This window comes from Erythrolamprus reginae, chromosome 3, assembly GCF_031021105.1.
Source record: "Erythrolamprus reginae isolate rEryReg1 chromosome 3, rEryReg1.hap1, whole genome shotgun sequence".
Taxonomy (NCBI): Eukaryota; Metazoa; Chordata; class Lepidosauria; order Squamata; family Dipsadidae; genus Erythrolamprus; species Erythrolamprus reginae.
In genome coordinates this window covers 1349455-1372191 of record NC_091952.1, presented here as the reverse complement: position 1 = coordinate 1372191, position 22737 = coordinate 1349455, and the positions used below count along the sequence as shown (strand labels likewise).

Below are 22737 nucleotides of genomic sequence, written 5' to 3'. Positions count from 1 at the left end.
CAGAGATTCACACTGCCCCCACCCTCCTCGCCTTCCGTAAGAGTCTCAAGACTCATTTGTGTTGCCAGACTTGGGGACATTAGTCATCAACCCCTGCCTAGAAATGAATGCTTGTTAAATGGAAGGTATGTTTGGTCTGTTTTTAAAAAAATTAAATCGGGGTGTTAGAGTGTTTGTTTTAGTTTAATATTGGATATCAGACTTTGTATTGTTCTTTTTATATGCTGTATGTTGCCCCGAGAGGGGCAGCATATAAATCCTATTATTATTATTATTATTATTATTATTATTATTATTATTATTATTATTACTGTCGTTGTCGTTGTCGTTGTTATCGTTATCATTATCATTATTCATCATCTGGCCTAATGTTACAACTATGGAGACCCAAATCTGAACTCAGGAGGAAGGGCCTGATTGGGAGAGAGCTGGGAAACAATGGGGCAGCAGCCTCCCCCTTGGAGTTATGGGGCTCCATCACTGAGGCTTTCAAGTAAAGGTGGGACAGCCCTCTGTCCAGGAAGCACTGAGGATTTCTGCACTGGAAGGAGGATGGACTAGATGACCTCCAGCGTCTTTTCCCAACCAACTAACCAACCAATTTACCAACCAACCAACCAAACAAACAAACAACTAACCAGACCTGGTTTTGCCTTCTTCAGCGTCAAAATGAGCTACATAATAAAGTTTGCATCCAACCATTGGAAAGCCTTGAAAATGTTTGCTTCGGTGGGGTCGTAATGTTGACAGTTACCTTAAATTGGGTCCATGCAGTCAATCATGCAACCATAAGGGCAACACTTTTGTTTCCCCTTGCACTCCCAGTCACTTCCACACCTCACAGGACAAATAGTGATCGTGCCTGGAGGGGCCTTGCGACACACACCAGGCTTTTCTGCAAAAGAGAAGACCCCAAGGCCAAATGTGAGATTTAGCAGGCAAGACGGGATAGGAAACTGATTCTGCTTTATTGTCAAGCCACATTAACAGGATCTTGAAGGGCTAAAAGGACAAATCTCCTGCTCTGACCTATGCAGCCTAAGAAACTAGGGAGGGTCTCTTTTCTTCTCTTCTCTTCTCTTCTCTTCTATTCTGTTTTGTTCTATTTCTAATTCCATTCCATATTTTCTATTCTCTCCTCTCTTCTCCTCTCCTCTCTCTCCTCTCCTCTCCCCTCCCCTCCTCTTGTAGTATTGTATATGTATTGAGAGTTATTCACTGATGCAATTGTGTACGACTAAGATTGTTCTTCACTAAGATATTTGCCAAAGTAAACAATATTTTACACACTTAGCGTGTCTGAATTCTATTGCTGAATTACTACCAATATCTCTGGGCTACTAGCTGGATATCTGCATAACCTCCACATATGTCTATCTTTGACTACTAAGAGATTACTCTGCACACTCCCTAACACTTAACAATATTTGAGCAGAGGGTTGGACTAGAAGACCTCCAGGGTCCCTTCCATTCTGTCATTCTCTTAAAGCCATGGACGGGGACTGAGGTTCAAGCCAGCATCCAAATAACAGGGACAGACAACCAAGTAGAAAACCATCTCCTCATGATGGAACTGCCAAGGAGAAAATCCACATCCACAGCACCAGGGGAAGCTACTGCATGTAAACAGGGAGCAAACCAGACACTCGTTGCATTCTTAGTGTTACCCAGTTGGATAATGAAACATTTGCAAGAAAACAACCAGGCTCAGAGAGAACCAAGCAACCCACACTCTTCCTCCTGAACCTCCTACTCATCCTTCTCTCCCCCTCCTCGTCTCCGCAAACTCCACCCCCTTCTAGCAATGATGATGTTCCCTTCTACTGAATCTATCATAGCCTATTGGGAGAACCAGGATATCACAATAAGCCCCCCTATGCTTCATGTTAAGAGACAGCAGTTTTTGTTCAATGAAGAGGCCAATCCACAACTCCTCCCCTACTTACCAACACAGGTGAAGTGGCATGCCTTTTTGGTCTTAAAATTGTTGGCATTGCCTCCACAACCACCATAAATAAACCCTTGGCATTGATTTGAAGTTGAGTTGTAGTAGAAGCGAGGCATTTTGGCTTTACATGGTCCAGTCACAGGAGGAAGATAGCAAAGCCCTGTGACAAAATGGAAAGTTATGTTATTGGATTGGTGGATGTTATTGGATTGGTCAGCACAAAGGTCTTTAAGGCTCTTCCCCAACCTGGTGCCCTCTTCGCATGCTCAGAGTGGAAGCAATCAAGAGCCATCTGAGACATTTTAATTTGGTTTCCTGCTCTGAAGGTTGGGTCAGATGGCTGACTGGATTGTTCCTGTTACTTAAAATTCTCTCTTTTCCCCCTGTGTGATATTTAGTTTATTCAAAGAAAGTTAAAACACAAAGCAACCCAATTTTTTAAAAAAAAGACTAAGGAATTAAAAAAAGAAGAATTTAAAAAGAAAAGGTGTCTTTAAAAAGGGGAGAGAAGAAAAAGACACATATACACAGGGGTGGGCATCAGGCAGGACGGGGTGGAACGCAGTTCCACCGGCAGAGATAAAGATGCCAGCGCAGCTCCAGCTGATTGGCGGCTGTCACTTCCTGGATTGCTGATCTCGGCTCGGCTCCTGTTTTCTCCCTGCTGCTGCTGCTGCGTCTGTGCTCCTTGCTTTTTTCCTCTTTCCTCCTTCCTGGCCTCGGACAAGCTTCCCTCTCTCCTGCCCGGCTCCCCTCCAGCCTCACGCGGCCACCTCCGGCCTGAGGTGCAAGCAGAAGGCGTCGGTGGAAGCAGTGCTGGCAGCATTGATGCTTCTGGCAGCACCCATTTGCCTAACTCCCCCACCCTGAGGCGGGGGGGGGGCAACCCAGGTAGGAGAGCGCGGGAAACACAAAGCAAATTGTCACCCCAGCAAGCAACACTGGTAAGGTTGTAAGCCGAGGACTTAACACTTCACTTTAACGATGATGATCATTCAAGCCACTCCCACCTGGTCACGTCATTGGTAAACCACTCCTACCCAGTCACATGACCATTAATCCACACCCACAAAATAAGCCACACCCACAGTGTGGGAGTAAACATTTGGCTGCCCATTACTGCATACACGGATAGTATCCTCCCCCATTGAGAATGCGGATTAACAGAATCCAGCAGAGTTAATTCCCAACCACTTGTGAAACAGGCCCAAAGTATTTTAAACCACTGAATCTGTCCACAAGTGCTTAGCCTGTCTTCTGTAGCTATATTGATTTAAAAAATATTTAGAAAGAAAACAAAATGCACAGGTACAGTACATGTTGTACATTGCTCAAGAGTAATAACTGTGAGAGGGACTTTGGAGTCCTGGTGGACAACCATTTAAATAGGAGCCAGCCGTGTGCAGCAGCTGCCAAAAAAGCCAACACAGTTCTAGGCTGCATCAACAGAGGGAGAGAATCAAGATCACATGAAGGTTTAATACCACTTTATAAGGCCTTGGGAAGGCCACACTTGGAATACGGCATTCACTTTTGGTCGCCATGATGCAAAAAGGATGTTGAGACTCTAGAAAAAGTGCAGAGAAGAGCAACAAAGAGAATTAGGGGACTGGAGGCTAAAACATATTGAAGAACCGTTGCAGGAATTGGGCATGGCTAGTTTAGTGAAAAGAAGGACCAGGAGAGACGTAATGGCAGTGTTCCAACATCTCAGGGTTGCCCCAAAGAAGCTATTCTCCAAAGCATCTGACGGTAAGTCAAGAAACAGTGGGTGGAAACTAAACAAGCAGAGAAGCAACTTGGAACTAAGGAGAAATGTCCTGATAGTCAGAAAGGTTGATCAGTGGAACTGCCTGACTCCAGAAGTTGTGAATGCTCCAACACTGGAAGGTTGGATATCCAGCTGTCTGAAGTAGTATAGGGTTTCCTGCCTAAGGTTAAAAATCTCGATTCTGCTGCTTCATTGAGTCAAGATAGGTCAGCCTTCCCCTAAAATTGCATCTTTTGGGGGACCCTCCCCCATTTCTGTCCCCTATTCAGCTGACACCCAACCACCATCTCCAGAACCTCCCCAGAAGAAGCCCCACCAAGCCAGAGGGTCCAGACTGGGCACTTTGGCTTCCCTTTCCTGTGGGAGAACTCTGACCACATGAGCCCATTTCTGCAAACTCTACCTGGCCGGCCGTTGCCGGAGATGGGGGTCAGCTCTGCCCAGAGGGTGAGGAGTCCCAGCAGGAGAAGAAGGCCTCCAGAAGACATGGTGAATCCGTCTGCCCCACACTCAGGCTGCGTGCATTAAATAGTCTGGCGACTAGCAATTTCACATCCAGGAAGCAGGGCAACGCAATGCAGTGAGGATACAAATTCCTTTTTCTTTCACAAGATGGTAGAACAAGAAGTGGGGAATATGACAGTTGGGTTGGCTGAGCAGTTTGGGGAAAGATGGGCAGGTCCCTGTTGATGTCAATGGTCAAGCAAAACTCACCTTTCCAGAGTTGCATCAGGGCCAGGAAAGTCCCAAGTGTTAATGAGCCTCGTTGGGGCAGTGGTTAGAGTGCAATACTGAAAGCTATGTCTGCTGAGCCCCGGCTACCAGCAGTTTGGCAGATCGAATCTCAGTAGGCTCAAGGTTGTGGGTGATATGCTGACATTCGGTAAACTGCTTAGGGAGGGCTGTAAAAGCACTGTGAAGCGGTATATAAGTCTAAATACTATTGCAAGTGCTATAATGAGTTGGCGGTTCCCTGGTTGAGGGTGGAATATGGGGCGGTTCAGCTGGGGGGGGGGGGGGGTGACGTAGCTTCCTTGTCAGGGCTGCCTGGGGTTGTGATATGAAGGGATTTCTCTTCTCTGCCATTTTTTTTATTTTTTTCGCAATAATCCATACATTAATCCATATACCTTTAGATGTTACAATATTGCAACAAATACATAGTTATAATCCATCACCCATATATTCTTTATTTAAAAAACAGTGTATTCCAGGTATGTTTTTCTCAAATTATATTGCTTCTGGAAAAACAAAAAAAATATAAATCTAATTTTGTCATCTGGGATATCTACCAATTAATTTCAAGCAACCCCCCATATTAACTGCTATTAGCTTAATTTACTAAATCAATTATTTTTTCTCATACCTTTTCATTTTAAGCCATATTTATTTATTTATTTATTTATTCATTTATTCATTCATTCATTCATTCATTCATTTATTCATTCATTCATTCATTCAATTTGATTTGATTGCCTCTGTACAAATCGAAGGGTGAGACCACACTTGGAGTCCTGTGTACAGTTCTGGTCACTGCACCTCAAGGAGGACAGAATGGAACTGGAAAAGGGGCAACAAGGATGATCAAGGAAATGGAGCCCCTCCCTTAGGAATCCAGGTTGCAACACCTTGGTCTCTTTAACCTTGAAAGACGGCGTTTAAAGGGTGACTTGATCGAAGTGTATAAAATCATGCATGGGATAGAAAAGTTGGATGGAGAAAAATTATTTTCTCTATCGCACAATATGGACGAGGGGGCCCTCCATAAAGCTCACAGGTCAGAAAGTGAGGACAAATAAAGGAGAATATTTCTTCCCCCAGAGGGTCCTTGGTTGATGGCATTCCCTTCCAGAAGAGGTCGTGACAGCTGTCAGCCTGGAGAGTTTCAAGGCAGGATTAGACAGATTCATGGATGCCAAGTGTATCTATCAGTGTAATTGAAATGGATGTTCAAGTGCCGCCTCTATGTTGGTTGAGGCAGGTTGGGTTCCCTTGGATTCCCTTGGGTCCCATTTGTTGGGGGTCCAGGGAAAGGGAGGGTCCTGCCTTCTCTTTCTGCTCAAGATCCCCATGGACAATTGGGGGGCCACTGTGGGACACAGAATGCTGGACTCGATGGGCTTTGGCCCAACTCAGCATGACTCCTCTTAGGTTCTTATGATTTTATTTTATTTTATTTTATTTCTATGCCACCCTTCTCCCAAGACTCAAGATGGCTTACAGCAAGACAAGTACAAAATATGCAAGAAATCTAACATTTAAAATGCTAAAAGTATCAAATCTAGAATCACGTAAAACTCTAACAAGAGTCATGTTCTAAAAACCTAATTCGTTTTAAAAAAGCAACCATCCATGTTTGCGTATTCCTCCTTTTTAATCTTCTTATTTATCGTTCATTTTTTCCTCCCCTACTTTGTCATAACCAAATGCCCCGTAGAAAGCAATACTCATTTGTATACTTTTCTTAAACTGTCATTATGCTTCTTGTATTAATCTTCATTATTTTATCGACATTATTCCAAGTCATTTAAGTCTCAACATAATATATTTTCCAAATACACCTAAAGTGATCTCATGTATAATGTAGTAAACAATCATAGGTTCTCCTCTTTAATAAGCCAGTGAAACATCTCAATCATCCCCCTGTGACAGGGTAGCATGCGCGCCAAGCTTTGTTCTGGCTTTTCTTGAACCACATAACCCACAGAATGAGGAAATTCAAGCGTTTACTGGGGCACATTCCCCAAGATGTGCTGCAAAAACCAGTTTACTCAACCCCTGGGCAAACGTTTCATCTCCCGTTTGTGTTTCCTTCTTGCACAGAACATGTGAGTAAACTACCATGGGATATTGCACCACCTGATCGGGAATCATCCCGGTCATGGGACACTTGAAACCAAGGTGTTGAGAAGGCAGCATTTGTGACACTTCCCATTCTTGCTCTCTCAGCTGGGCTTCTCCTCCAGGGAGAGGAGATTTACTATCACTGAGTATCCAAAATATGCTCTTTAATTCTATGTGTATATGCTATATGTGTACATACATATTACACACAGGGACACAAAAATACACATGATCTACTCTATAAACTGTATGTGTATGTACACACACACATACACAAAGCCCTTCTAAAATGATACCCATTCAACCTCATTTACTGTGATAGGAAAAACAGACCCAGAGCCCAGAAGGGGGGAAAAAGCAAAAAAAGCAATTTTTTTCTACCAGTCCTGTGCACCTGACCAAAATCTTTCTACTCGTTTTGCATACCTGCATCAACAGGGGAATACACTCCAAGACCAGGGAAGTCTTAGTACCACTCTACTACGCCCTGGTCAGATCACACCTGGAGTACTGTATTCAGTTCTGGTCACCACATTTCAAAGGAGACATTGAAACTCTGGAGAAGGTGCAGAAAAGAGCAACCAAAATGATCAGGGGTCTACAAACCAAGACTTACGAAGAGAGACTGGGGGAACTGGGCATGGATAGCCTAGAGAAAAGGAGGGCCAGGGGGGACATGATAGCAGTCTACAGGTATACGAGGGGTTGCCACAGAGAGGAGGGGATCACTTTATTCTCCAGGGCACCGGAGGGCTGGACAAGGAACAACGGCTGGAAGCTGACCAAGGAGAGATTCAACCTGGAAATAAGGAAGAACTTCCCGACGGTCAGAACTATCAACCAGTGGAACAACCTACCAGCGGACGTTGTGAACTCCAATACTCTGGACATTTTTAAGAGGAAATTGGACTGCCATTTGGATGGGATGCTATAGGGTTCCTGCTTAGGCAGGGGGTTGGACTTGATGACCCGCAAGGTCCCTTCCAACTCTAACAATAAATAAAATAAAATAAAAAAATAAATAAATACCTGACCATACCCCTAGGAGCCCATCACTGCTGCCAAGACATTGTTCTCAAAATGATTTAGCTTTACTAGATAAATGGTCTAAGCAATGGAAACTGCAGTTTAATGTTTCCAAATGTAAAATAATGCACTTGGGGAAAAGGAATCCTCAATCTGAGTATTGCATTGGCAGTTCTGTGTTAGCAAAAACTTCAGAAGAGAAGGATTTAGGGGTAGTGATTTCTGACAGTCTCAAAATGGGTGAGCAGTGCAGTCAGGTGGTAGGGAAAGCGAGTAGGATGCTTGGCTGCATAGTTAGAGGTATAACAAGCAGGAAGAGGGAGATTGTGATTCTGCTGTATAGAGCGCTGGTGAGACCCCAATTGGAATCCTGTGTTCAGTTCTGGAGACCTCACCTACAAGAAGATATTGATAAAATTGAACGGGTCCAAAGACGGGCTACAAGAATGGTGGAAGGTCTTAAGCATAAAACTTATCAGGAAAGACTTCATGGACTCAATCTGTATAGTCTGGAGGACAGAAGGAAAAAGGGGGACACGGTCGAAACATTTAAATCTGTGAAAGGGTTAAATAAGGTTCAGGAGGGAAGTGTTTTTAATAGGAAAGTGAAGACAAGAACAAGGGGACACAATCTGAGGTTAGTTGGGGGAAAGATAAGAAGCAATGTGAGAAAATATTATTTGACTGAAAGAGTAGTAGATGCTTGGAACAAACTTCCAGCAGACCCAGTTGGTCAATCCACAGTAACTGAATTTAAACATGCCTGGGATAAACATATATCCACCCTAAGGTAAAATACAGGAAATAGTATAAGGGCAGACTAGATGAACCAGGAGGTCTTTTTCTGCCATCAGTCTTCTATGTTTCTAAAACAACAGGTTGGTTCCTAATTGGACAATGTGACCCTTTTCAAGGGGGGAGGGGATGAAACTCGTGTTGCATGCCCACATTTAGAGTTGGTTTTGCTTCCTTCAGAGACAATATGGTGAACTCAAAAAAGTTTTGCTTTTGAGATTTTGAAGTCTCTGAAAGAGTCTCTCTGCTTTTGTTGGGTTCATTAATTGGACAAATGACACACAGAGGATTCCCGAACCTCCAATCCTCAGCCTCTGAGAGATCCCTTCTTTGATCAGCCCTTCAGACATGCATAAAGGGATCCCGTAGGGGGGGCTCTAAGATAAGGTGACCAGATGTCCTGCCTTCAGTGGGACAGTCCCATTTTTGAATGATTTTCCCCACATCCCGTGGTGGTTCAAAAATGTCCCAATTTTGGAGCTGGTTCCCATCCCTCCACCCCAGTTCCGAAGCCTGGCAAACTTTGCAAAAAGTTTGGAGCAAATGCGTGCACAGCGCTTCCAGGGAGGCGCTGAGCTTCCGCCCTTTGTCTTCGGAGGCGGTCTCTCCTGCAGCTGCAGTGCCCTGCCTGGCTGGAGCTTCCCTAGTGATGGCAGCAGGTTAGCTTTGCAGCTCTCAGTTGGCAGGAAGGGCTCGGGCCCTAGGTGGGCCTGCAGTGGCAGTGGGGCCGGGTAGCTCTAGTGGGCACTGGGCATGGGCTCGGGTCTGGTACTGGCCCATGCCCAGTGCAGCGTCAGCACATACGGCATCCAGCAACACGTCCAGTTGCTGCCATCAGTGCCTCCACCCTGGCGCTCCCACTCGCAGCCGACTACCCCACCACCGCCCCACAGCTACTGCCCGGTGCCACTGCTGCCGGTGCCCTCCTGCTCCTACTTCACCCCCTGTATGTGGTGTACGAGAGAGAAAGACAGAGAGAGAGAAATATATATAGAGAAGTAGAGAGATAGCAAGAGAGAGAAAAGAGAGAGAAAAGAGAGAGGTAGAGAGAGAAAGAGAGAGAAAGAGAGAAAGGGAGTAAGGAAGAGAGAGAGAAAAAAGGAGAGGAAGGAAGAGGGAGAGAAAGGGAAAGAGAGAGCGAGACAGACAGAGAGAGAGAAAGAGAGTGGGGAGAGAGAAAGAGAGAAAGGGAGGAAGGAAGAAAGAGAGAAAGAGACGGAGAGGGAGGGAAGGAGGGAGAGAGAGAGACAAGGAGGAAGGAAGAGAGAGAAAGAGAGAAGAAAAAGAGAGAGGAAGGGATAAAGAGAGTAAGAAAGAGGGAGGGAGAGAGAGATTTTTTTTCCCAATCTTAAAATCTGGTCACTTTACTCTAAGAGACAGAAGAAGCACTACTCAGTAGGAAGTAGGGACCCAATGCCTTTATTTTGAGAAAAGAAGAATAGGTTGATGGTGTATTTGTGGGGAAGGGTCCCCAAGGCAGCTGGTGGGCCTTTGGGTCTAGTTGAGGCACCAGACACAATTTGGAAAAGTTGAATGGTGAATCTTGATTGACAGGAACCTGTAGAAAGAGAGTCAGTTATAACAGTTGTCCATTACTATTGGGTTGGTAATTTATTGGCTGCAGGTATTGCAGCTTGCCACAGGAGGGAGCTACTGTTTATAGCTTATTTCTCTGAGTCACCCTCCCTGTTTCTCTTTGTCTAAGCTATTTGTGGTTAATGGCTACTCACTGTTAGGTTAGTTCTGCAGTTTCTCTGTATTGTAGTCATGTATTACAACTAAAATGTATTTAGGCTTGATATCTTTGCTGATTATGACAAAGATATCTGGTGTCAGAGAACCAAATAGCATTTGAGAAATAAGTCACATTCCACTCCTGTGCTCTCACACAAGGTTGATTTATTAACATGGCTATTTTGGATTTGTGGCCCGCCATTCCAACACTGAATTCCTCTTCAGTTCCCCATCCAGGTTAAGGTTCGTTTCACACACATACACCCAGCTCTTAAGGCAACCTCCCTCCCTCCCTCTCTCTCTCTCCCTCCCTCCTTCTCTCTCCTCTCTCTCTCTCTCTCCCTCTCACCTCTCCCATTGTATCGCTGCTAACTGTGTCAGGCCAAAATCTCCGACTTCACATAATCATTTTGGGCCTGACAATTGGTAAGAAAGGCTATGTACTTGGTAATATTTGGACTGTTATTCTGATATTATGTGTATGACTTTAGACTGTTTATCTGAATACTGTATGTTATCTCTCAAACTTTTAATGTGTGGCTGAGTAGTTATTCACAACTAATCTCCATTTAAACATTTCTGCGTGTGCACAACCTTGGTAAACAAGGATTGCTCTGCTCATACATTAACAACATTTCTGCTCAGAGTTGTCTTCCACACTCTCCTTACGTCCTACAACCAGGTGGCCCCAAGCCTTCCTTGCCACAGGAGGGAGAGGAGCAAAGAAGACCAGGTTCTCTGCAGTGAGAGAGGCTCTCCTCTCACTTGTCCTGGGTCAGAGCCAGACCTTCTCTTGAGGCTCAGCTGAGAGAGAACCTCACCCTCTCTCCATCCCCTCTGTCTGTCCTGCTGAGGTGGGACTGGTGGAGGCCAGAAGGATGGAGACCATGATATTCCCAAGACAAGACCTTGATGTTCTCCTTTCCATACCTCCACACTTCTGTCCTCAGAAGGACAGAGACCTTGATGTTCCCAAGACAAGATCTTGATGTTCCCAAGACAAGACCTTGATGTTCTCCTTTCCTCAGTATCCTATTTGGGGATTGGCTCATCCACGGTCAAAACCAAGAATGACGGAGGCCTCAAGGATGCCAGGGAGATCCACTTGGATCCAGTCCATTCTACAATCTATGAATCCCTACAGAGAAGTATAAGACTCAGTACTCTTACCTTAGACAGGATCCTTGCAGTGGACCATGCAACCATAAGGGCAACACTTTTTTTTCTCTTTGCACTCTCAGTCACTTCTACACATCACGGGACAAGGAGTGATCGTGCCTGGAGGGGCCTTGGGACAAACCCCAGGTTTTTCTGTGAAAGAGAAGATCTGAAGGCTGAGCAAATCCCCTGGAATTGGAATCCCAGATCAAGCAAGATCCCATCTCTGGACCTGACAGCAGCAGAACTCCTCCATGCATCCAGATGAGACGTGGCCAGGTGGAACAGGATTCTACCTCCCCCATCCTCTATTTCCCCGCAAAACACAGGGTCAATTATTTATTTGCCTGCCTGCCTATCTATGTATCTATGTATCTATGTATCTATGTATCTATGTATCTATGTATCTATGTATCTATGTATCTATGTATCTATGTATCTATGTATCTATGTATCTATGTATCTATGTATCTATGTATCTATGTATCTATGTATCTATGTATCTATGTATCTATGTATCTATGTATCTATGTATCTATGTATCTATGTATCTATGTATCTATGTATCTGACTATCATCTACCTACCTACCTACCTACCTATCTACATATGTATCTACCTACCTATCTACCTACCTACCTACCTACATATCTATGTACGTATCTACCTATCTACCTATCTACCTATCTACCTATCTACCTATCTACCTATCTACCTATCTACCTATCTACCTATCTACCTATCTACCTATCTACCTATCTACCTATCTACCTATCTACCTATACCTATCTACCTACCTACCTACCCATCCATCCATCCATCCATCCATCCATCTACTCTATCTATCTATCTATCTATCTATCTATCTATCTATCTATCTATCTATCTATCTATCTATCTATCTATCTATCTATCTATCTATCTATCTATCTATCTGGCTGGCTGGCTGGCTGGCTGGCTGGCTAGCTAAATTTATAGGCTGCCAATCTCCTTCCAGACTCTGTGTGGCGTATAGCAATTTAAAAACAATATGAAAGAATTAAAACCCATAGAAATCAAAAATATTCATATTCGGATCAAGATGGTAATTCCTTGCTTTGCAGGAGGCCAGGAGGGTGGGGGAGGTATGGATCTCTGGGGGCAGCTGGTTCCAGAGATCCAGAGCCACCACAGAGAAGGTCCTCCCACATGGCCCCACCAACTGACACTGTCCAGTCGACAAGACCCGGAGAAGGCCAACCCTGTGGGCCATAATCAGCCACTGGGAGCAATGCGGCAGTAGGCGGTCCTGTAAATAGTCTTGCCCCAAGCCATGTTGGGCTCTAAAGGTGACAACCAGCACCTTGAATTGCACCCAGAGACCGATTGGGAGCCAATGCAGCTCATGAGGGGCTGGTGTGGTGTGGGTGCACCTAGGTGATTTCCAGGAGGGAGCGGGTGCAGCCACAAAGCATTCTTTCGAAGGGTTCAAGGACATCCTATGCTCACCCAACTGGACGGAAGTGGAAGGAGAGGTTGCCACACTGGCACCATCTGAGTGGGCAACGTGACAAGGTTGTGGGTGGGGGACAAGGGAGTTGGACTTTCACCTGGGTGGGGAACTCAGATCCAGGTTCCCCAGTGTGGGTGCCAGGAGGACTCACGGCAATAAACTGGGACTTTGAGGCGGACTTTGCCTTGGACCCTGATTTAGTTTGGATGCTACCTGGAATATTGACACACTGCCCAGACTCTTCTTGAAGACCTCCACTTTTGAGATGCAACTCATCCCACTGATGAATTGTCCTCGCTGCCAGGAAATTCCTCCTTAGTTCCAGGCTGCTCCTCTCCTAGTTTCTATCCGTTGCTTCTTGTCCGGCCTTCAGGGGCTTTGCAGAATAGCTTGACTCACCCTCTTCTTTGTGGCAGCCCCTCAAATATGTGCCGCGGAGTTATGTTTTCTATGGGTGCATTACTTGGAACTGTCAAGGGTCCAGGTAGCATCCAAACTAAATCAGGGTCCAAGTCAAAACGCTCCTCAAAGTTCCAATTTATTGCCAGAGCCCTCCTGGCAACCACGCTGGGGAACCTGATTCTGAGTTTCCCACCCAGTTGAAAGTTCACCTCCCTTGTCCCCCCCACCCACAAACCTGTCGTGTTGCCCACTCAGGTTGTGCCAGCATGCCCTCTCCTCCTTCTGCTTCCACCCAGGTGGATGGGCATAGGATGGCCTTGAACCACTGAAAAGAATGCTTTGTGGCTGCATCTGTTCTCCCATGAAAATCACCCCTCCCAAGTTCCGTCTGTTTCTTTACAGAGTCTGCACTTTGGATCGTCTCTTGATTTTTCAGTTCTGGCTTTGACAGCATTTGTTCTAATGGCCTGTTCTTGTGCCGCCAGTATTAGTCCTTCTGTCTCCTTTTTGAGTGTTCCACTTGTAAGCCATGACCAGGTCTTTTCTTTATCCACTTTGCCTTCAATCTTCTCCAAGAACTGGCCATGCAATGCTTTGTTCCGCCAACTGTCCATACGGCATTGAGTTACATTTTTTCTGTACTGGTCCTTAGTTTGCTTCACCTTGAGAAGCTTCCTATTGTTGACCTCCGCTGACTCTTTGCTCTCCTTCACATAGTCAGCTAATGCATGCTTCTCTTCTTCCACTGTCTGCCTCACTTGCAAAAGTCCTCTGCCACCTATTTTACTTGGTAAATATAGCCTGTCAACGTCACTGCAGGGATGAAGTGCCTGATGAATCGTCATTAATTTTCTGGTTTTCCTGTCCAGGTTGTCCAGCTCTGCTTGAGTCCAGTTTACTATGCCAGTTATGTATCTAATGACAGGAATGGCCCAAGTATTTATAGCCTTGATAGTGTTGCCATCATTCACTTGTTATGATTATGGTTATGGTTATGGTTATGGTTATGGTTTCAGTGTACAATGTACACTGAAATCCAATTAATTAAAGTTAAAATCTAAAACCTAAAACCCAATTAGAATACACTCATCCATTCAATCAACAAACTCACCATACATTTTCATCGGCCAGAGGGTAGTATCTAATGAACCCAAGCCTGGCGGCATAGATGAGTTTTCAGACTCTTACGAAAGGCAAGGAGGGTGGGGGTGGTACATATCTCTGGAGGGAGTTGATTCCAGAGGGCCGGCCCCCCCACATAGAAGGCTCTTCCCTTAGGCTCCGCCAAGCGACATTGTCTGGTTGAAATGTGTGATAACTGGCCAAGGGACAAAGTCAAGTGGCTGGTCCTCATCAAGCACAAAAAGTCCCATTGAGAACAAAGAGAACACATTTGCTCAGCACACAAAACCGGGTGTGTGTTAGGGGAGAGGCTACTTAGGATCTGGCACTCACCCAACTGGTTCATTAATATTTCAGTTTGTTTAAAAAACCAAATTAACTCTGTGTGAGGTCCAACAGGTGACCTTCCACCCATCCAGTCAATCAGAGCTGAAGAAGCTTTTTGGATGAGGAGCAAAACATCTTCAAAGAAAAGCAGCTGTCAAGGGTCCAGGTGACATCCGAACTAAACCAGGGTCCGAGTCAAAGTTGCTCCTCAAAGTTCCCATTTATTTCTGGAGCCCTCCTGGCACCCACACTGGGAGCCCTGAATCTGAGTTTCCCAGCCAGTTGAAAGTTCACATCCCACCCACAAACCTGCCACATTGCCCACTCAGATTGTACCAGCATGGCCAGTCCTCCTTCTGCTTCCGCCCAGGTGGCGGGCATAGGATGTCCTTGAACCCCTCAAAGAATGCTTTGTGGCCGCATCTGCTCCCTCATGCAACCCCCTCTCCCATGTTCCCATAAACGTCAGGCCTTCTATAGACAGGGTGGCAAGCTGTTAAGTTCTCACCAACTTCTGCACCGGTTTGACAGCGTCTTTGAGACAACTATGACCTGGACGATTGAGAATCTCCATAGACCAATGGTACCATTGGTTAAAAAAAAAGAAATTACTTAAAAATTATACATCAAGAAAAATGTCCAACTAAAACAACGTGTAAAACCAGTAAACAACGACATGAATCATAATACCAAATTGAAACGATAAAACGTAAACATCGATCGACACAAATTTTGAACTACAAAGAAACTGAATGAATAAATTCATAAATCACTGATAAATGATGGCACTAGCAACTACATCAAATACATATGGATAAATCGTCAGGAAAATCTATACCACCTATATGCTTAAACCCCAGGCCGCAAAACATAGAAGCCCCAGCTCTAACGCTCGCCCCCCCCCACTCTTCTTACTACTCTTTCCTTGCCCTATTTTTCTATTCGTCCTCCTCTTGTATTTCCTTCCCTTCTTTCTAAATCCCTTCCCCCTTCTTTCCCTCTCCTTCCCCAATCACGCATGCTATATAAGTAAACTATAATTGCTAGAATGTACATTATATATATTCCCTTTATTTTTCTGTGCCCTGTTTTTAATGTATATAACCAATAAACATATTTTTTTTAAAAAGAGAGAATCTCCATAGACATTTACCCAAGGTTGGGTTTGCGTTGGTCTTCTCTTCTCAGAACTTCATTTGCTACTGACTCACAGTGGGACAAGTGCAGCCGCAGCAGCCAAGAATGCTAACACAATCCTTAGTTGTATAAACAGAGGATAGAGCCTCAAAATCGCATGAAGTCTTCGTACCACTTTACAAAGCCTCCGCAAGGCCACACCTGGAATAGCGGAGCCAGTTTTGGTCACCACAATACAATAAAAAAACATGTTGAGACTTTGGAAAGCGTGCAAAGAAGAGCAATAGAGACAATTTAGGGGACTGGAGGATAAAACATACAAAGAAGAGTTGCAGGAATTGTGCTTGACCCATCTGGAGGACAGAAGGACCATGGTAGCAATTCTCCAGTATTTGAGGGACGGCTACAAACCCTCTTGTTCTCCAAAGCACCCGAGGGCCAGATGAGAAGCAACAGATGGAAAGGACATCAAGGAGAAAAGCAAACTGGAGCTAAGAAGAAACTTCCTAATGTGAGGCCAATTAATGATAATGATAATAATAATAATTAATAATTTATTAGATTTGTATGCCGCCCCTCTCCGAAGACTCGGGCAGCTCACAACAATGATAAAAACAATATTATAATGGCATAAATCTAATATTAAAAAACTAAAAACCCCATCATAATTAAAAACCAAACAGCACATACATACCAAACATAAATTATAATAAGCCTGGGGGAAAGATGTCTCAACTCCCCCATGCCTGGCGGTATAGGTGGGTCTTAAGTAGTTTACGGAAGACAAGGAGGGTGGGAGCAGTTCTAATCTCCAGGGGGAGTTGATTCCAGAGAGCCGGGGCCACCACAGAGAAGGCTCTTGCCCTGGGGCCCACCAGATGACATTGCTTAGTCGACAGGACCCAGAGAAGGCCAACTCTGTGGGACCTTATCAGCTGCTGGGATCCGTGTGGTAGCAGGCGGTTCCGGAGGTACTCTGGTCCAATGCCATGTAGGGCTTTAAAGGTCATGACCAACACTTTAAATTGTGACCGGAAACTGATCGGCAGCCAATGTAGGCCACGGAGTGTTGTAGATACGTGGGCGAATCTGGGAAGCCCCACGATGGCTCTCGCGGCCGCGTTCTGCACGATCTGGAGTTTCTGAACACTTTTCAGAGGTAGCCCCATGTAGAGAGCGTTGCAGTAATCGAACCTCGAGGTGATGAGGGCATGAGTGACTGTGAGCAATGACTCCCCCCCACGGTAATGGACGGACAGATAGAATTGTCCTTGGGAGGCAAGACCCACAGCCACTCCGTCTTATCAGGGTTGAGTTTGAGTTTGTTTACACCCATCCAGTCCCCAACAGCCTCCAGGCACTGGCACATCACTTCCACTGCCTCGTTGACCAGTGGAACTGTTTGCCACCAGACGTTGTGGGTGCTCCACCACTGGAGGTTTCCAAGAAAAGACTGGACAGCCCATTGTCTGAAATCCTATAACAATGATGGTAAATCTTTTTTTTTCCTCGGGTGCCAAAAGAGCATGCATGCGTGCTATCGCACATGCGTGAGTGCCCACACCCATAATTCAATGCCTAGGGAGGGCAAAAACAGCTTCCCCCGCCCCTGGAGGCCCTCTGGAGGCTGGAAACATCCTGCTTACCAACTTCTGGTGGGCCCAGTAGGTTTGTTTTTCTCCCTCCTAAGGCTCCAGAGGCTTTCCTGGAACCAAAGGAGGGTAAAAGAAAACCCCCCAGAGGCTCTCCAGAAGCCAAAAATGCCCTTCCAGAGCCTCTGTGTGAGCCAAAAATCAGCTGGTCGGCACACACATGCATGTTGGAACTGAGCTAGGGCAATGGCTTACATGCCAGCAGATATGGCTCCATGTGCCACCTGTGGCACCTGTGCCATAGGTTCACCATCACTGCCCTATAAGGTTTCCTGTTTGAGCAGGGGGTTAGACTAGAAAACCTTCAATGCCCTTTTTAGCCCTATTGTGAATGTTCTGACCCAGTCCAAGTGTGGCCTTACCAAGGCCTTATAAAGTGGTATTAAACTTCACGTTATCTTGATTCTTTCCCTCTGTTGATGCAGCCTAGAACTGTGTTGGCTTTTTTGGCAGCTGCTGCACACGGCCGGCTCCTATTTCAATGGTTGTCCACTAGGACTCCAAGGTCCCTCTCACAGTTACGACTGTTGAGCAATGTACCACATATACTGTACCTGTGTGTTTTGTTTTTCTTGCCTAAATATAGAATCTTCCTTTTTTCACCATTGAATTTCATTTTGTTAGATAGCGCCCATTGTTCAAGTTTTTCAAGATCCTTCTGTATTTTGGGCCTATTTTCTGGTGTTGGCTATTCCAACCAGTTTGGTGTCATCTGCAAATTTGATAAGTTCCCCATCTATCCCCTCGTCCAAGTCATGGATGAAGATGTTGAAGAGTATTGGGCCTAAAACAGAGCCTTGGGGTTCTCCACTGCATACACCCCTCCATGTAGATGTGGTTCCATTGAGCACTACCTGTTGAGTGCAGTTTCTTATCCAGTTTTGAATCAATCTAATGGGGTTGCTGTCCATCCCACATTTTTCTATATTTAGTAGTAGGTTATGGTCTACTTTGTCAAAGGCTTTACTGAAGTCCAAGTAAACCACATCGACAGCATTCCCCTGGTCCACTAATTTTGTTACTTTGTCAAAGAATGCTATAAGATTAGTCTGGCATGATCGGTTTCTGACAAACCCATGTTGGCTTTTGGTTATTACTTTGTTTGTTTCTAGGTGTTCGTGGATTCGTTGCTTGATTATCTTTTCCAAAATCTTTCCTAGTGTTGAGGTCAGGCTAATGGGTCTGTAGTTTCCTGGATCTGTTTTTTGCCCTTTCTTGAAGATGGGAACTACATCAGCTCTTTTCCAGTCCTCTGGCAGTTCCCCGGTGCTCCAGGACGTTTGAAAGAGAAAGTTCAGCGGTTCTGAGATCCCATCTGCCAGTTTCTTCAGAACCTTGGGGTGTGATCCATCTGGTCCTGGTGATTTGAATTCGTCTAGGGAAGACAGGTGTTCGTTTATCATTTTCTTCCCTATTTTAACTTTTGTTCCTAATATGTTATTTCTGATGCTATTTTTGATAGGTTGCGCTGTTTTTACCCTTTGTGTAAAGACAGGTGCAAACAATGTGTTGAGTAGCTCTGCTTTCTTCCTGTTGCTTGTCACCTTCTTGCCACTTTCTCCCTTCAATTGTTTCCTTGACCTTTTTCTTGTTTTTAATACATTGGAAGAAACTTTTTTTGTTACTTTTTATTCTTGTTGCAAGCCTTTGTTCATTGTGAGCTTTAGCTTTCCTCACTTCATCTTTACAGCCTCGAGCTATTTGCTGGTATTCTGTCTTAGTTATTTCCCCTTCTTTCCACTTTTTATACTGTACTTGTCCTTTTTATCTTTCAATTTGTCAGAGAGTTCTTTATGCAGATAAATTAAATAATAAATTGAAATAATAAACTTAAACATTATGAAATACTAATGTTATACTATTATTACTAAATTTATCTATCTATCTATCTATCTATCATCTATCTATCTATCTATCATCTATCTATCTATCTATCTATCTATCTATCTATCTATCTATCTATCTATCTATCTATCTATCTAGAAACATAGAAACATAGAAACATAGAAGACTAACGGCAGAAAAAGACCTCATGGTCCATCTAGTCTGCCCTTATACTATTTCCTGTATTTTATGGATATATGTTTATCCCAGGCATGTTTAAATTCGGTTACTGTGGATTTACAAACCACGTCTGCTGGAAGTTTGTTCCAAGGATCTACTACTTGGAACAAACTTCCAGCAGACTTCTATCTATCTATCTATCTATCTATCTATCTATCTATCTATCTATCTATCTATCTATCTATCTATCTATCTATCTATCTATCTGGATTTGTATGCCGCCCCTCTCCGTGGACTTGGGGTGGCTACCAACAGTGATAAAACAACATGTGACAATCCAATAGTAAAACAATTAAAAACCCCCTATTATAAAAACAAACATACATACAAAACATACCATGCATAAATTGTAAAGGCCTAAGGGGGAAAGAATCTCAATTCCCCCATGCCTGACGGCAGAGGTGGGTTTTAAGAAGCTTACAAAAGGCAAGGAGGGTGGGGGCAATTCTAATCTCTGGGAGGAGTTGGTTCCAGAGGGCCAGAGCCGCCACAGAGAAGGCTCTTCCCCTGGGCCCCGCCAAACGACATTGTTTAGTTGATGGGACCCGGAGAAGGCCCACTCTGTGACACCTAACTGGTCGCTGGGATTCGTGCAGCAGAAGGTGGTCCCTGAGATAATCTGGTCCGGTGCAGTAAATAATAAATGTAGTAAATAATAAACATTATGCTATACTAATGTTGTACTATTATTACTAAATAATAAACGTAGACTGATGCTATACATTCAACTTTAAAAATAAAGCCTAATTTTTACTCTTTACTCACAACTCCAAAAAAATAAAACTTTTTATTTCAGGTATATATCACCAAACTTCCACCAGAAAAACAAGAAGGTAATTTTGTCATCTGGATTCTCCATCCAATTAATCCCAAATTTTAACCCAAACTTTTAATAACTATCATTTTATTGATTGATTGATTGCATTTATATGCCGCTCACTCCGAAATGGACTCTGAGCATCTAACAATAGTTATAAATATAATACCAATAAAAATAGCAATAAAAAACATCAATATAATCTGCAGTAAAAGAACTACTGTATAAAGATCCATACGTACTAACATTCTATCCTACCTCCAGGCCTGCCAGAAAAGTCAGGTTTTAACGGCTATCCAGAAGACCGGTAGGGAGGAAATAATGCAAATCTCTGCGGGCAGTTGATTCCACAGGGTTGGAGCCATCACAGAGAAGACTCTTCCTTGAGGTCCCACCAACCAACATTGTTTGGCGGGCAAGACCTGGAGAAGGCCGACTCTGTGGGTCCTTACTGGTCAAAGTGAGGCATGAGGGAGGAGGCGGTCCCATAAATAGTCTGGCCCTGAGCCATTTAGGGCTTTAAAGGTCATAACCAACACCTTAAATTGTGTTCGGAGACCGACTGGCAGCCAATGCAGTTCGCGCAAAGATGAAGTAATACGAGTGTCCAGCCATAATTGCAAGCGTTGCTGCACTTTCCAAAATATTTCTTTCTTCTTCTTCTTCTTCTTCTTCTTCTTCTTCTTCTTCTTCTTCTTCTTCTTCTTCTTCTTTTTGTTGTTTCTTCTTCTTTTTGTTGTTTCTTCTTTTTGTTTCTTCTTCTTCGTCTTCCTTATTGCTAGGCCTATTGCTCCCTCGCCCTTCTTGGTCTCTTTTCTACGTGTTTCTCTTCTTCCATTCCCTCTTATAGCCTAACTAAATGCCTCTGCAGTCCTTCTGTCCTCCTTGTCTGACTGCAGCTACCTCTGCTGGCAGCTAGGGGGCCTCCACAGTGAATTAAAATTTCTCTACTTGTGGGGCCTGAGGTTGCTCCCTCTTTCTACTCAAGCTGGAAGTCCATCCCCAAAGCCCCTTCCCCTCCTACCTTTGCAGAAGTGAAGGCACTCCTTGAAGCTCTCAAAATTGTTGTCGTTTCCTTTGCAGCCACCGTAAACGAACTGCTTACACTTCTTATGTATGGGATCGTAGTAGTAGCGATGCTTGTGGCCTTCACACGGTCCAGGGTCAAGAGGTTGGCGACATCTTTCTGTGGCGAAAAGGGGGTTCATTGGCTTGGGAGGAGAGTCCAAACAGCATGGAGATCCCTACGATGCTCCTCCAACCTCAGGCCCAGCTCTGAGCATATAGCTGGGGAACCCCCGGGGTCCAGCTGCCCCACAATGAGGGTGTGGGTTCTCTGAAGTTGTTGTTGTTTTTCCTTGCAGTCTTTCCAATTAAAGGACATCATCAGGGCTACTGTACCTTATCATGGTAGAACTAATAACACTGAATGGGCACTGAAACATTTGCAAATATCTCCTCGTTCCCCTCCAGTGTGCCAACCCCTTCTAAGCACTGATGATGTCACCTAGTTGGGTAATGAAATGTCTGCAAGTAAACAAGGAACTTCGGAGACATCAAGGAATCTGTACTACTCTTCTCCTTCCCCTTCCCCTCCTCTACCACCCCTCTCCCCTTCTCCCTCTCCCCCTCCCCCTTCTCCTCCCCCACCCCTCCCTCCTCCCCCTTCCCCTCCTCCCCCTCCCTTCCCTCTCCCCCTTCTCCTCCCCCACCCCTCCCTCCTCTCCCTTCCCCTCCTCTCCCTTCCCCTCCTCCCCCTCTATCCTCCCCCTCCCCTTCTCCTCTTCCTCCTCCCCCTCCCTTCTCCCCCTCCCTCTCCCCCTTCCCCTTCTCCCCCTCACTCTCCCCCTTCTCCTCCACCCCCCTCCCTCCTCCCCCTTCTCCCCCTTCCCCTCCTGCCCCTCTCTCCTCTCCCTCCCCCTTTTCCTCTTCCTCCTCACCCTGCCTTCTCCCCCTCCCTCTCCTCTTCCCCTCCTCCTCCTCCCCCTCCCTTCCCTCTCCCCCTTCTTCTCCTTCTCCTCCTCCTCTCCCCCTCCTCCTTCACCACCCCCTCCCTCCTCCCTCTTCCCCTCCTCCCCCTCTCTCCTCCCCCTTCTCCTCTTCCTTCTCCCCCTCCCTTCTCCCCCTCCCTCTCCCCCCTCCTCCTCCCCCTCCCTTCCATCTCTCCCTTCCCCTTCTCCTCCTCCTCCTCTCCCACTACCACCTCCTCCCCCTCTTCCAAGGCCTTGCAAAGCATAACACGAGCCTCAGTGGTGCAGTGGTTAGAGTGCCATACTTGCAAGCTACTTCTGCTGATCACCGGCTGCCAGCAGTTTGGCAGATGGAATCTCACCACCGGCTCAAGGTGGACTCAGCCTTCCATCTCTCTGAGGTGGGTCAAATGAGGACCCAGATCGTTGGGGGCAAGAGGCCGACTCTCTGTCAACCGCTTAGAGGGGGCAGCCCATAT

General features: G+C 45.2%; 1 protein-coding gene across 2 annotated transcripts in view; it reads right to left on the bottom strand.

Moving 5' to 3' along the window:
- The window catches only part of LOC139163549 (kunitz-type serine protease inhibitor 4-like), a 31120-nt gene that overhangs the window by 957 nt on the left and 7426 nt on the right, over window positions 1-22737 (bottom strand). Inside the window, exons 2-4 of one of the 2 annotated variants that reach the window (XM_070744382.1) lie at window positions 21313-21470; window positions 1947-2108; window positions 755-895 (exon numbers count right to left, since the gene is read on the bottom strand). In XM_070744382.1, coding sequence (XP_070600483.1) covers window positions 756-895; window positions 1947-2108; window positions 21313-21470 — 460 coding nt within the window. In that variant the 3' untranslated portion in view covers window position 755. Of the gene's footprint in view, window positions 1-754; window positions 896-1946; window positions 2109-4122; window positions 4208-21312; window positions 21471-22737 lie in introns of those variants that run through there. The other variant, XM_070744383.1, reaches the window with a different exon arrangement.